This window comes from Plectropomus leopardus, chromosome 15, assembly GCF_026936395.1.
Source record: "Plectropomus leopardus strain MGB_pleo_1.0 chromosome 15, ASM2693639v1, whole genome shotgun sequence".
NCBI classification, from domain to species: Eukaryota; Metazoa; Chordata; class Actinopteri; order Perciformes; family Serranidae; genus Plectropomus; species Plectropomus leopardus.
The window spans coordinates 27447035-27463075 of NC_142190.1; the positions used below are offsets into that span (position 1 = coordinate 27447035).

A 16041-nucleotide genomic window follows, 5' to 3' on the forward strand; every position below is an offset into this window, starting at 1 on the left:
GATGCTTGTTAAAGTCTGTGTGGCTGAACTCATCTGTCCCCGAGCATTTTTATCAATGTGTACTCTGGCAAATTAACTTTGCTCATACATGTGAACTTCACTGATTTGACGTTTTAAAACTGAGTGAGGCGATGTTAAAGGTCTAACCTTTAGCTAAAAGCACTGTGTACATGCAGGCTCGTATAAAGGGCACATGACAAGTACATTTTACTGTATGTAAAAGTACAATCTAATTGAGCAGAGTCAATGTGTGCCGCAACAAGAACAACATTAAAATGAAGCTTGGCCTACTTATCTTGTCCGGAGGTGAAAATGTTCAAGCATGCAGAAACATTGTGGTATTTTTTTATTCCTCTGCTGTGGGCTTCTTGTTATTAGGATTGCATTCATGTTTTGTATTCTCACACATTTCTTATCTTATGTGACACTGTGGGCTCCAGAGCGAAGTGTGGAACGGCCTTTCAAGTGTGAGGCAAACACGTGCAGCCATAACGTCCCGTCGCTTTCTTTGACATTAATTTTACATGAGTAAATGGCTGAACTGCCTCCCCCTCTGTATGGAGGGGAAAAAACATGAGCTTCCACATTTATATTTGAATTTGCCTGGCCATTTGAAGATGAAATAATTAGACCAGAAATGTTGGACAGCTCTGCTAAAGATAAATAACCTCTGGATGTGTACTGACACCTAAAGAAACGCATTACACTTGGATTAATTTGAACTTGATGCCCCTCATCCTATTTCCCTTTTCAATGAAATACAATAATGTTGTTTTTTTCACCGTTCTCTATACACTATGTCTTCATTAGGATGCTGTGAATACTTATAATCTTATTATAATCTGAGGCAATTCTGTCCCTATTTAAATTATCTCAAAGATAAGTAAACACATTTACACTATAAAGAGTTGTATATTGACAGTGCTGCCTTTTTTGTCACACTTTATTACCACGATGTGACAAAGTAAGGAGCTGTTGTCAAAGATATGTCATTTAAACTTGTGTAAATATTTTCATTTGGAGGGAAAAAAAAAACTTCATTTATGGCATAGGGAGAGAGCTGTTGAATTGATTCTCTAAATTCTTTCATGTTTTTGGATTTGGGGTTAATAATCTCTTGGACTGCCCAGCAATCTTTGACCAAGTGTAAAACAAGACATGTTAAACATTTTTATTAAATTGGTGAATAATTTAAAAAAAAGCTTTAATAGGTTTTATTTTTTTATTATTTTAAATTTAAGTTTATTTTTTTTTAGCAATAAAATAAATATTTCTCGTAATCTAATGCTGCGATGAAGAGCAACACTAGCCACTCTGCTCTGAAAATGCTCCTGTCTCTTTAAATATTCTTGCAGTAATTTCTTGAACATGCATATGGCCATGAAAAAGAGATAAAGCTTCAAGTCATCCACACAAACACGGGCAGTTTGAATAATACAGCAGCAGCTTCCTGTATTTTACACCTGCAGAGAGGGGAGGGAAGCTCAGCTGAGTTCAGAACACACAGGCAGGCTGCAAGAGCAACAACAAGTTCCCTGCATCTCTGCTCCTTTTCCTTTCTTTTTTCTTTTTCAGTTTCTCTCTCTGTCGCTTTTATATCTGCAGTTTCTGCTAATTAAGAATGCTAATGCACATGTTGTGTATGGTTTGGGCTTCATCTGTCATTTTTCTGCAAGGCAGGTAAGTGAAGATTTTAAGAAGCAGTATATCAGTCTTCCTAAACTTACTAGGAAGATTGATCTGTAAGTTGCTGTTTGGTTAGCCATTGTAATGTAAATGCATGTGTTTGACAGTGTAATAAGTGTATTTACAGCCTTTCAACACTGACAGTGTAATACAACAGATATTTGTGCTTCTTTGAGACGTTTCTGTTCTCCAAAGAGTCTTACTGTAAATGTCTAATCTATAATTAAACAACAGTTGTAATATGCAGTATAATACTGAAATAAAGAAAACGGAAGCTTGAGGTTGATTTTAGCTCCTAATATTTAACTGTTCGAACTGGATCTTTGTATAAAGACGTTAAAAATAAAAATGTAGGGACTGTTCGTTATTTATGAGGGGGTGGTACAAAATGGGGGAGGAATTTAGGTTAATTCTTCAAGACTGGGGAGGGTGTTATGCTTCTTTATCTTAGGGGAGGACATTAAACCTTAAATGGTTGTATTTTGTATTTATTTTACATAACTTCAGAACCCCCAAATCCACAAGTGGCTTTTAAAGCAATGTTTTCTTGAAAAGCAACAAAATCCCAGCATTTATCACAGCTAGAAACTGTGAAATATAGTTATTTATGGTGAATGTTTTCTTTAAATATTAAGTGAAGTAAATATCAGTTCACCCAGAGTTTGTTTTTCCTGTCACTCGGCAGGTCTGTGCTCTGTAAGGAGATGAAGCTCCCGAGCAGAGCAGCGAAAGCCCCCTCTCCATCTGACTTTCTGGACAAACTGATGGGACGCACATCTGGCTATGACGCTCGCATCCGACCCAACTTCAAAGGTAACACGGTATGGTGTGCAGTGGGAGGACCTCCTCTGTCAGGGCAGGTGTGAGTAGGGGGAACTCTGCATAACAATCTGGGCGGTGAAGTAGCACAAATCACTCACAGATGGGTCTGGAGTAAGCGGTCCTGCAGGCTGTCATGGTTTCACACAGAAGTTAGGTTTTTGTGTCATTTGCTGAACTGTTTTTCTACTGACCCACAGCCTTAGGTTATGATATTTTTTACGTACACTTCTCTTTGAGATTTGTCAGAAATGTGCACTTGCCCTTGTGTGATACCCCACAGGCCCATTTCAGTCCAATCTTGATCTGTAGTGAGTGAAGCCAGCAGATTCTCCCTGACACACTTCCCCCTCAGTCTCTGGGGTCGCATTTCATATATATTTCATACTTGCTCCACATCCTTGTCAGTGCATGTTGGGTAAATCCCGGCTGATTATCTATAAATACACTAATGTAACTAAAGGAGAATCAATAAATTATTGCCTCGTAGGAAATGAGTTCCTAAAATATTTACAGTTTCAGTGGGGGACAGATGGACTACAGTAATGGGAGGGTACTGAAAATGACAACAGTTATCTTGGATAAGTCTATTTATCAGGACACAACGTGGCAGATTTTTCGGAGAGCAAGCAGATGTTATTTTGCCGGAACGCTCTGCTCTTCAATACTTCATGCAGCCTCTTCAGAAAACATCATCGGTGGTATTTAAGAAAGCAGTGTGACTAATGTGTAATGACAATCTGCTTCTGTCAGGTCCTCCTGTTAATGTCACCTGCAACATCTTCATCAACAGCTTCGGATCCATCACTGAAACTACTATGGTGAGAACTTTCTTTATAATCCTTTGTTGTCACACTTTATTTGGATAATTTCATGGTGACAAAAACAGCAGATAAGCATGTGATTATCTGCTTTTATCATCTGATTGTTGGGTATCAAATTTAGACTACTATCTTCATACAGTGTTAAGAAAAAAAAGGTCTTTAATAGTTGCTTTTATAGTTTTATCATTTTCCAATATCAGTGTCATTCGAGTCTTTTTTGACAGGTTGATATAGTCAGCGTGCCACAGATTCTTGTCACAGTAGTTAAGTATCACATTTCAAAAGTGGTGAAAGAAGTGACAGTGTAGAAATACTCAAAACTTTACTTCAATACAAACAAATATATACGTAAGTGTTTATCAGAATATAGTTAAAGTACCAAAAGTACAAGTAGTCATTGTGAAAAATGGCCCATATCAGACAACAATACTATATAATGAAATTTGAATTATCTATGCATCCATGTGTAAGCATCACTTTAGAGTTGCAGCAGGTAAAAAAAGGGATTATTATATCTACATTATACACTGCTGGGTAGCCCTTTCTATAACAATACAATGTATCCTCATGTATTCATTGATCACATTTTTACTGATATAATCAACAATATTGTGAATCTTGAAAGAAAATAGCAACTAAAGCTGTCAAAAAGTACAATAATTTAGATTTTATTTAGAGATGTATTCAATGATTACATTTTGTAAAGATATAATCAAGAATCTGGAAATAAAACAGTAACTAAAGCTGTCAATATTTTATATTTTATTTAGAGATGTTATCTGTACTTAAAAAGGCTTCAGCTGGTTTGATGTTCTGCCAAACGCCAAACAGAGCTGGTTGATGCTTAAGAATCTGTCTCTTTTATTCATCGGACGTGTTTTTGGCTCTTCTCCGTCTGTTTGGAGAGGCCATTTGGAGCCTGTTTCGTGATGCTTAAACACACTGTCATTTGATTATGACTAATTGATGACTGTAAACACCATCTTGTAACCTCATTACATGATGTCAGCTATGATTTTCTCATCTCTCTATCTGTCAAAAAAAGGGAATCCTCTATTCATGAGGCCCATGGAGATTGTTTTGGAACGATGCTGTTTTTTTTTTTTAATGTACTCAAGTTAAAAGTTAGGAAGACTAATGCTTTTTCTAAAATACCTCTTGGGACAGCCATCAAATTTTAAATGACAAAATTGTAAGTGGAGTTTTCTGTTGTTCAGGTTATGGGCACTCAGCTCTGTTTGTCAGTGTTTATTTATTTATTTTTGCTCACACACAGTTTGCATGTGCACAGTGTTCTTTGCCTGCTGAGAGACGCAGCAGGTTCATTTATCTCTTGTTTGTGACCTAATGTTGTTCACGTGATCTTTGCCCTATCACGCAGTTTATTAAAATGACACCATAATTAGATGCATAGACATATGCAAAACAGAATTTGTCTTATGTATGGTGGCCTTGAGAGCTCAACACACTGCAATTGAAGGGAACAAATGCAAATAGTAAAAAAACTGATTAGATTAAGAAAACATCTTCACTAATTCAACAAAACATACTGTAGGTCCAAATACAGAAAACATACTAAATAAAGAAGCATGCTGCAAGTAGCATGTAAGAGAAACTGTTTCCAGGGGAAACTAAAAAGTGATGCATCCATCAATGCTATTGGAAATTTTGCTAAAATGTAGTTGTACTGTCTTTTTTATTGTGCATTATTCAGGTGTTAGTGCAGATATCTTGTTAGCCATTAGTGCTTATTAGCCAGCCAATTTAAACAATCTGACAAAATTCAAACAATTAATTGTGAAACCAGTCCTGCCCATAGAATTGTCTTGGCCCTTTAAGAAATCCAGTAAAATGGCCCTGACTCCCTCAGGGGGCTTTTGTAAAAATAAACTTTTTTTAATTTTTATTTTTACTTTAAAAAGTTAGTGTACATGCTGCCTTCAAATTTTAAGTTGACTGAATTTAAGAATACACATTGAATCAATCCCCAAAATTCTCTGAACTGTAACTTTTTTGAGTTGAAACAAACTTTTTTTTACAGTGCACATGGAGTGACCAGCTTTGGTTTTTTTTCTGCAATGGTTTTATACAAAAAAAGTATACCTGCCCTTTCTGTAATGACAGAATGGGTATCTGCATTATTTTGGTTTTGTTTTCTTGTTCGCTTTACTTTTCTTTAACTGATAAAAAAGTTATACATTTTGTTAGACATGTCAGCAAAAACATACTGATAGTTTAACTTGAAGGTCCCCTATTACAGCCTCTTAAAATAATTATTAATGTTATAGACAGCTAACATAATGTTATCGTATTTTACAATTAATTGTGTTCAGGCTATTTCTTCAGATTTTTTTTTTAATTTGCTGGCTAAAAATGAACAAAAGACAGATACTAAGTTAATTTTAGATGTGCGCTTCACTTTGTAGTGTCCCCTAACAGCACGTTTCTGTATTTGGTTATGTTTTCTCTTTTTGCTGCTTGTTTTCTATATGCTAAACCTGATGTAAAATGGATGAAGATTTTTTTTTCTTTATCTGCTTGTGTTTTGCTGTTTGCATGTGTTGTTTTTTTTTGTTTGTTTGTTTTGTTTTAAAAAATTGCATTATGCTGACCTCTCATAGCTTCCTTAGCTACAAGCTTAAAACCTTTAATATGATTCTACTATGACTTGAATTTCATAATTCCCACATGCGGCTGTAATTTTCCTTCAAACATTTATTAAGTATAGTATTATAGAATTGCTATTTTAATACTAATTCTTACTTATTCCCAACTTTAGGACTACCGGCTCAATGTATTTCTGCGACAGCAGTGGAATGACCCTCGACTGGCATATAAGGAGTATCCTGATGACTCCCTCGATCTGGACCCCTCAATGTTGGACTCCATATGGAAACCTGACCTGTTCTTTGCAAATGAAAAGGGAGCAAACTTTCACGAGGTCACGACTGACAACAAACTGTTACGGATATTCCAGAATGGAAACGTCCTCTATAGCATCAGGTGATCTGATTTCTTTTTTAATTTTTTATTTGCTGATCTGGTTGAATAATACACAGGGATTTACTTCTATCATAATACAAATTCACTTCCATGATTTGTCAAGTTGCACACTGAATATATATTTCCAGCTCTGTGAGATGTTTAAAGCACTAAGTATATGTTCCAACAACATGTTTGTTTCACTCCAGTTCAGCTCAGTTGTCTTTGTACTGTCCAGCACCCACTGTGAATAATAACTGCAGGCGAAAACAGAATCAGGTCAGTAATGTGGCACTAAAGCAGCGGTGAATCGTAGCGTGATGGTTTTCATTAGAATATAAGAAACATGAAGCGATGTTTAAAGCTCTATTAGCGATTCTGATAAACATGAACTCAATGATCAGCTGCCTCCCTGGTTACTGAACCTTAAAAGTAATCCCCAAACTAACTAGACTGCCACTTGGCAACTTTAATCATAAAATTTGAAACTGTAAAAAAATGTATATATTCGTTAAATATATGTATGCCCTCATTTACTTACTCATATAGCTAGACCGGTTCAGCTAGATGACACTGAATCAGGATCACTTGCTTTCCTCCTCTCCACAGAATTGCTCATTTATGGGAGACTCTTAACTTTGTCCTTGCTGCAATAAAGAGAAGAGGGCTCCTTTAAAATGAGCAATGAAAGACAACATGCCTGAACAAAAAGAGCACAGGCAGCAACAGAAACTGATGTATTAGACGTCAGTCCTTGCCAACACTTCAACTGAGGAATAGGATGTTCTTTTTCTATATCTACATGTCTTGTACGGTGAGGGAACACTCTTCTATTTTGACCAATTGTGCTGCTGTGTTCTTGGCCCATTTTACATCAAGCTCTCCTTATGGTCTGACATGTTGTCACTCAGCAGCTGTCAGTCCTTTGTGCAGGTTTGTGTGGGGCGCAGCCAAGTAGAAAGATGGAAAGGAGGACAGGTGTCAGAAAGGCTGCTTGATGTGACCCTTAACGTAGGGTGAGTGTGCAGAAAGTGTTTGAGTGACACATGAGCAAAGATGGCTGGAGGTTTAGTGCTGTGGGCTGGTTGGGTATCCACTCATGGGTTGGAGTGTAAGGGTGTCACCCTTTTTTTTTTGACACACCATGAGGGTACCATTATGGTGTTTCTGTCTCTGTTTTCCAGGCTGACTCTTACCCTCTCCTGTCCCATGGATCTGAAAAACTTCCCCATGGACAGCCAGACGTGTACGATGCAGCTCGAAAGCTGTGAGTTCATCTTTAAAATCAGGCTTGAAAACATTAAAGGTTCTATATGTAACTTTTTATTGGTATTAATTCTTTCTTTTTTTTTTGCCAATACCTGAAGAGATTGTAATGGAATTTAAAAGCGGAAACTTTTCCTGACTTTCTTGGTTACCCATAACAGCCTGTGGACAGGGGCATATCTAGGGCGTGGCCTGCGTTGGCATGGGCCTAAGAGGAAGTGATGTGCCAGAGTAGTGTCTAGCCTGACTGATTTTACACACAAATAAACTAATGCAACTGTTAAAACGTTTGTTCACACAGGCTTATTCATTTTAATTTCTAGCACTTTCATTTTGGTTGCACTTTATACTTGCTTTTGTACCATTTACTTTTGGAGGCACAATTTCTTTAACAAAGTATGGATGTGTTTTTACATGTGTGGTGTCACTCTGTTGTGTTGTAAGGGGTAGGTATATTTATCTTTTAAAGTGAACTATAAACAGAAATGTAAGACACTGCAATGTTAGTAATTAAAAGTAGGCATTAGTAGTGAAGACAAATATGGTAAATTAAAGCCATAGACTGTATATAAAGATGAATGACATTACAGCTCCCCCAAAGTGTAACTTTTCAATCTAGATCGCCCCCTGGTGTCTATCTGTAGTATAGGTCATAAAGCCCACCCCTCCATGTTAGTTAATGGGCCACAGGCCAAACTAAAAACTTAAGTACACACCAATTAAATTTTTCCCAAAGATTGTTTCTGACACTGAAGGCAGTAATCATCAACCTGATGTTTGTTTGTTTTTATGATAAGTTTGGTTTTAATACAGATTGACAGATTGTCATTACGTATTGTATACCTTCTCTATGTCTCTTCTAGTTGGCTACACCATGAATGATCTTATTTTCGAATGGCTGGATGTGGGAGCGGTGCAGGTGGCCGATGATCTGATGCTCCCTCAGTTCGTGCTCAAAGAGGAGAAAGGCCTCGGCTATTGCACCAAGCACTACAACACAGGTACATGACACACCTGCCAGCCACCATCCTCGACAGATACTATTGATCAACTTCTAATAAGACTATCAGTTTGCACCTGTATCTCCTCCTGTGGTTAGGTAAATTCACCTGCATTGAGGTCAAATTCCACCTGGAGCGTCAGATGGGCTACTACCTGATCCAGATGTACATACCGAGCCTGCTCACTGTCATCCTGTCCTGGGTGTCATTCTGGATCAATATGGACGCAGCTCCGGCCAGAGTGGGACTGGGGATCACTACAGTGCTCACCATGACGACGCAGAGCTCGGGCTCCAGGGCGTCGCTGCCAAAGGTGGGACAGTTTGGTTTGTGACATTTATAAGTAGAAAATGCAGTTTGTTCTGAATTGTGGGATGATTTCAGGGGAAAAATCGTTGTTGCATTGAATGTGTGCATTGAGCTTTTCTGATTTTGAAATTTTGTTTATTGTTATTTGGAGCAGCAATGGTACTAATCTAAAGCAAAAGTTAAGAAAAGCTATTTCATTAGCAAAATTTTATTTTTCAAACAGGCTTCAAAATATGAAATTTTAGGCAATGTAATGAGGGGGGATTGAGCCGATGTCATTATCTAGTTTAGAAACGGCAGGGGTCCGAGGGTCTTCACCCAGGAAATTTCGGGCATCAGATATTTTATTTACTGTATTCTGGTAGTTTTATGCACCATCTTTTGTTGGAGATTACTTTATTTATGTAAAGAAAAACAAAAAAAAATTCAGGCGGCAGGTGACTGCTCAAAAATATAATGGAGAATTATGCAGTGAGGCTTTCAGGCATTCTCTGTTGCTTTCAAATATTTATGTTATCCCTGCTGAGTCAACACACGGGCGAGAATGATTTAGTCTTCATAACTCTTTTGTTTTGGGAAAATAACCTCTTCAAATGTGCATGTGGCATCTATTCATGGCAATGACACATTATTAATTTTAAGTAATTTATGAACTCCTGGCCCGTGTGACATGTGTTCTCATGTTCACAGCAAAATTTTAGAATCAGCAGGCCAGGTGGGATTTTTTGCTTACTTCTGGACAACGCACATTTGTTTCTTCTATTTTTTACATTGCATTGTATATTTCCTTATTGTACAAATGAAACTCTCTTTACCAGGAAGATATTTTTCAGAACATTTCAAAAAAGTTCAAAAAGTGATTAGTAAGCGCTGGGGACATGTCCCCAGTGTCCCTGTGTGTGGCATAGGTCCAGACAGAACTTCAAGGACATTTGCAGCACCCAGGGCTGGCTTTTCTGATTGGGCAGGGGAACAACTTTAAATTGAGCCATTACAGTTTCTGAACGCAGGTGCATAACTATTCATTCCAGTCAATTCGATTCCAAATTTTATTCATGACGCACTGAGCCATGACAGGCCCTTTAATGCCCCAAAAATTGAAATAGAAAGGACTGCAGACATGGTTAAAATGCAGTACTGAAAAAAAGAACATAGAATTGTCGTCTTAAATAAAAGTTGTAATACCATGAATGTAAATAATACTCTCATAATAGATTTAAAAGTACGGATTATTCTCAGAACTACACTTATCAAAATAAAAGCACTGGTTTTGCAGAATAACCCTTTTCTGAGTGTTTAGCTATTATTGTATATACATTACTGTATTATTATGGATTAGGCTTATTACTATTATAGATTTTGCATCATTATACATGTATCAATAACAATGATCCCCTAAGAAATAGTCACACTGACAATCTGCATGAGTGTTTTACTTCTGATACTTTGAAGTGGATATATTGTTAGAAATGGCGTATAATATTTTAATTATAGTGTAATCACCTAAAATGAAAAATCATTTTTAAAAAACAGTGTTTTTGTTACCTGAGAATGAGCCGTTTATATTTACATACAGGGCTCGTCCTCCTCCGTGGAGTCTGCCATGTTGCTTCTACAGTAGCCCAGCATGGACAAACCAGACACTGGTTCCAAATAAAATTCGAGTGCAACTTTTTGGCCGCTTCACGGTGACATGAGGCAACACAGCAGAAGGCTTTCATCGACACTAGTTCTCTGATATCAGTTGGGTGTGTCTGGGCCTTTATATAATTGGCACATGGGAGAACTTTCAGTTGGTTGCAATCTGCAACCTCACCACTAGATATCAATAAAAGCTTCACTCTGGACCTTTAAGTACATTTTGTTGCTAATGTTTTTGTACTTTTATTTTAAATCTAACTAGTAGTGGAGACTGTCTACAGTGAAGTTTTGTTAAATTTAGTAGTTAAACTTCCTCCACTATGCATAAAGTAATCTAACATGTAACTCTTGATGTAGAGTCATGATCTTGTGTCTTTCATGTCACTGCTTAACATGGCGTGAACACTGATGTTAAGAGTGACTTCACTGATTTGATTTTTCACGGTTTCGCAGGTGTCTTACGTGAAAGCCATAGACATCTGGATGGCGGTGTGTCTTCTCTTCGTGTTTGCTGCCCTGTTGGAGTACGCAGCCGTTAATTTTGTTTCACGCCAGCACAAGGAGTTCTTCAGACTGAGGAAGAAGCTCAAAGAGCAACAGCGGCAGAGAGCTGTGAGTGCAACCCACCCACTCAGCCCCTCGGGCGGCTGTCACCTGCTATTCCCTGCGCCCAGCTATGCACAGGCTACACAACTCAGCTGCATGTTGCACTCCAGCCGAGGAAATGCAGACAGCACTGACCTGTAATTAATTCAAGCCATCACCTTATTCCGCTGCTCTCAACATCGTGCTGCCTCATGTGGAGAAGAAAAACAGTGGAGACAAAATAGGCCAAAGCACCTTTTAAATATAAAATATTTCTTAAATGAATCAGTGTGACAGCAGCTGCAGGACTCATTAATACCTTGTAACATTTATAACACAATACACAAAACATCTGCTCGAGTCCTTTGTGCTTATTCATTTGTTGGGATTATGAAACGCCGCCGAAATTTGCTCTGACTTCATTTCCGAGTCCATTTGACATTAATGTCAGACTTGTATTCACTTTGTAAAGAGCAGATGATGACTGCTTGTTAATGAGGTTTGAAAGACACGCAGCACACAGGAGTTGTTTCATGTGACTATCGGATCATGCATTCTGTTTGATGATTCAATTCATGTGCTGCTTTTTCTTCCCCCATCAGCCGGGAAGTGGTGACAGCAAGGTGAAAGGAAAAAACATGTCAGGCAACAACGCTCCTCATGGGAACGTAGTCCAGCAGTGCAGTGCATGTGCCCGGGTATGTACTGTCACCTTGTTTAGTTTCACACCAGCCAATCAGTGGCGTCAGTATGATTCTCACTTGGAGCAGGTGGTTATCCTGTTCTGTTTCTTTTTTTTTCCCAGGAGGAGGAGCTGGCTCAGCAGGGTTTACTCTTCCAGAGTTATGGACTCACCCTGGCAGCAGGAACTGCACCAGAAATGGATGCAACGCCGGTTTTTGCTGATTTACCTCCTGGTTTAGGTTTCTATGACATTCGCAGACGCTTTGTGGATCGGGCGAAAAGGATTGACACCATCGCCCGAGCTGTTTTCCCCATGAGCTTCCTCATGTTTAACGTCCTCTACTGGCTGACCTTTAAAGTTCTACGACATGAAGACCTTCTAGCCACGCTGTGACAACACATTGACTTAGGACCATAAGAAACTGGATTACTTTAATTCTACTCTCTTCACTGAAACATTTACAGGCTGAGAGTTCTCAGCGGAGTCAGGAAAAGTGTGCTGTGACTGCATGTCCAGTGTCACTGGGACATTCCAAGACATGGAAAAGTCCATCTGTTTCTTTAAATTTTTAATACTTCCAAAGAAATGCACTTTGTCTCAGAACTGTTAATTTATACATTACAGTGTACAGTACATGTGTACTGTCAGCATCTTAAAGGTCCAGTTTGTAAGATTCAGAGGGATTAAGTGGCATCTAGTGGTAATGGTTTAAAATTGCAACCAGCTGAAATTTCTCATGTTAGAATTACTTCAGTTTTAATTGTTCGAGAGTTTTTTTCCCGAAACAAGGTGATTTAAGCCAGTATAAACAGATTAAAGCGGTTTGATGTTACAATTCAGTGTTTTCCAACACTCTGCGGCTCGTTGGAAACAATCCGTTCGCCCAGCACCTGCTAATGTGTGCTCACCTTTTTTCTCTGATCCAGACATTCAGGAGGTTTATACCAGGGGCCGAATTTTCAGAAGGGTCCTCCTCTCCAAAACAAATTGACACAGTGATTTAAATTGGTAAAAACTGTGAATAAAGCAGTTTCATGTTACAAATGAGTGTTTCTCCAATGCTGTATGGCTCATCAGAGATGGGTCGCTTGTCCAGCATTAGGTGATTTTACACTAAAGAAAACATACTTATTATATTATATTCCATTTCTGCCAATACATCCTCCTAACTCCTACACTCTGGACCTTTAAGTGTATTTAGTCACACTTTTTTTTTTAAAAAAAAAATATCTGTAGTTTCATTGCAGCACATCCAACGCAGGCCAACATTTTTTACTGCAATTTTACTGGTTCAGCGGTCAACTGTCCAGAGCCACAGGTCTGATATAAAACATATCACAACAAGCAGGAATTACACTGTGAAACACTGGCGATTCTGCTGTGTTTCTCACCTTTATGGGCTTTTAAATGTTTCTTTGTAACTGCAGAAATCTGGAATTTAATGCTGTTTTTTAATGGCATGACTATTTTATCATAACATAATATTCATCTGTTAACATTTCAAGTCCTCCAATAGGAAGCCTATAATAAATAATTAAATAATCCTTTTCTTAAATATTAATGTATTTAAAATTTAAATTAAGGTATTTAATAGCTAAAGAGTGAAGATTGTTCAGATATTTTTAGATGTCACTATTATATATTGATATAACAGCATGGCACACACATTATTAATTTTTTCATCAGGTTACGTCTTCAGTTTCAAACCTGCATACTGGCCAGAAATTTACATTATCAAGAATGCATGAGAACACTTGTCAAAACATATTACAAGTATTACAAGTTCTTCTGAGGCTTGCACACTGGGTGGTGGTGTACTGGTGTTTAACAAAGCCCAACTAAGTCACACACAGGGAAATAAATTATCTTTGTGTATTTTTTCTTTAGAAACAAATGTATCCCTGACATTATTTGTTGGTCGATATAAAATAAAGAAGCGTTTTAATTTGAAATACTGAATGCATCACTGTGTAACCTTTCTTTCATATGATGATGTGTCTAAATTGTGTCTTGATTTTAATGATTTTTTTTCTTTTGGCTTATGCCTTTATTATAGATAGGACTGCTTTAGCGTGAAAGGGGAGGAGAGAGGGGATGACATGGAGCAAACCTGCAGCTGCTGCGGTGAGGACAAAGTCTCTGTACATGGAGCGCCCACTCTACCAGGTGAGCTACCACGTGAGTGACCAGATGCCCTCTGTTCATTTTAACCTATATGTTGTGTAAGAAATTTTGTTTTTTTGTAATGCTTTGGTTTTTAACATGCTCTTAAGAGCATGTTAAAAACCAAAGCATTACAATGAATAACTTAATTACTGTATTGGTTTTTAAATGTAGTTAAAGCTTAGCTTTTATGTGTACATGACTCGAGACTGGGATCATCTCTTGAGACCTCATTTCATTTTAAAAATAAATCTTGTTATAAGACATTGAGATGTCATATTAATATTTAATTTAAAAGGTAGCCGTCACATACATACAGTAGGAGGAGAAGGGCAACAATTTACCACTATGAGTCTGCATGGAAGATAAATGGTATTTTTTTCTAAATAGCAGCCAAAAAATGATGAGGAGGAAACTGGAAATAAACTTTTGAAGAATTTTCAGACATCTTACCTGCCGTCCCCACTCACCCACCCACCCAAAAAAAAAACCCAACAAAAAAAAACATGTAAGTAAGTAAAAACAAAACAAAACAAAACAAAACAAAACACATAAACAAGGAAATTACCTGAAAAAAAGTGCTTTAAAAAATACTATTAATTTCTTGCAACTTATGGGACATTTTTTAAGTTGCTTGTTTTTCCCAATGGGAAAAAGGTTTGAAGGTTGAAATATTTGTGAAAGGCACCTGAATGAAGCGAAAGAAAAGTGATGTCGATCCAGGTTTCAAGAGTTAAAACACATTGACAAAAAAAAAGACTTTTTTTTTGGGTGAGCTTTATATGTATATAGTTGTTGGAGGAGATACATACATCACTGCAAAGACATGATTTTGCATATCTTGAAAAATACATCTTTATTTTAAAAAAGTATTCTGTTACAGTAGGCTTATCCTCAATCATCAGTCACACGGTCTTTGAATCAAGTAACCAGAACATAGCCCATACCAAAGGCTCAAGACAGTTTATTAGGCTATATTTATACAGCACCTTTTTTCTTTTTGACTAAAAAATGGATTAATCAACTTGCAGTGCATCTCATGTATGGTACTGTATGCCAAACCTGACCATTTGTATCTGTAGCCATAAGAGGGCGCTGTTGGCTCTTTCATAGCCTATGTGAGCATGTTGCACTCTGCCACATACAGGCCACATAATACAGCACAGCTCAATGTGAGTATCCATTAGTATTTATATGTATGGTGTGGTGGTGGTGTGTATTAACTAGCAAACAAACCACTAATTTTCTACAATTATTAATAACTTGCACCAGATCTAAATGTGCAACATCTAATATTATAATTCTCTCTGTGTCTTTTTTTTTCCATTTTGGAGCAGGGAGTTTAATTGATAGGCCCAACTAAATGTCAGCCTAAACTATGGCTATCACTCAGTGTGAGTTACATGTTTTAATCCAGACAAAAGTCTTTAAGTCTTTCAGAAGGCTATGCATTTACTCTTGTTTGACTTGTCACACACAGGCAATTAAATCCAGATCCACATGTTAAATCAGAGGTGATTTCACTCAAATAGTAGTGTCAGAGGACTAAAACGTGAATGGTAGCCTGGTCCTGTTAGACATCTCTCGGGCTGTAATCATAACTTTATTTATATAGCACCTTTCAAAAACAAAGTTTACAAAGATCTTTGACAAGCAAATCAAAAGCAGAAATGGGATACTTAGAGGGCAATACAACAACATTAAGCAAAACAGTCCTACAGAACACAGTGAGACAAAACTTAGAATTAAAGTTAGAATAAAATTAAAACAAGAGGACAAATAATGCAAGATGCAGGGCACAAAATGTCAATATAAAATAATACAAAAGCATATAACCACGAATGAAATTAAATAAACATGAATAAAATAACTTGATAAAAGTAAATAAAAAGATGATATCACTTGAAAGCAAGTCTATAAAAATGACAAATTATGTGATTTTGGATCTTTTCAAAGAAAACATGCCTCAGAAACTCACTTATGGGTTTTAGGCTTCTGAGGGTATTAAAATTATATACAAATTAAAAGCTTCTAAAGTTGTATGGCCTTCCCTGTGCTTATAAGAAATATTTAAGGTGCC

The 16041-nt window shown here is 37.3% G+C and overlaps 1 protein-coding gene across 1 annotated transcript; it reads left to right on the top strand.

Annotated features, from left to right (window-relative positions):
* The first annotated feature begins 1033 nt into the window (after window positions 1-1033).
* Window positions 1034-13010, top strand: LOC121952706 (glycine receptor subunit alpha-2). Its single transcript, XM_042499514.2, has 10 exons — window positions 1034-1680; window positions 2372-2499; window positions 3259-3326; window positions 6109-6332; window positions 7496-7578; window positions 8441-8578; window positions 8677-8891; window positions 10982-11140; window positions 11716-11811; window positions 11919-13010. The coding sequence occupies exons 1-10, from the start codon at window positions 1622-1624 to the stop codon at window positions 12189-12191; spliced, it is 1443 nt and encodes a 480-aa protein (XP_042355448.1). The 5' UTR covers window positions 1034-1621; the 3' UTR covers window positions 12192-13010.
* Window positions 13011-16041: the final 3031 nt, after the last annotated feature.

Excerpts from the sequence above, each read along its gene's own strand:
- LOC121952706 (XM_042499514.2), top strand. The coding sequence starts at position 1,622 with ATGCTAATGCACATGTTGTGTATGGTTTGGGCTTCATCTGTCATTTTT. Across the intron at positions 3,327-6,108 it reads CCATCACTGAAACTACTATG|GACTACCGGCTCAATGTATT; the intron begins GTGAGAACTTTC and ends TCCCAACTTTAG. Across the intron at positions 11,812-11,918 it reads AGTGCAGTGCATGTGCCCGG|GAGGAGGAGCTGGCTCAGCA; the intron begins GTATGTACTGTC and ends TTTTTTTCCCAG.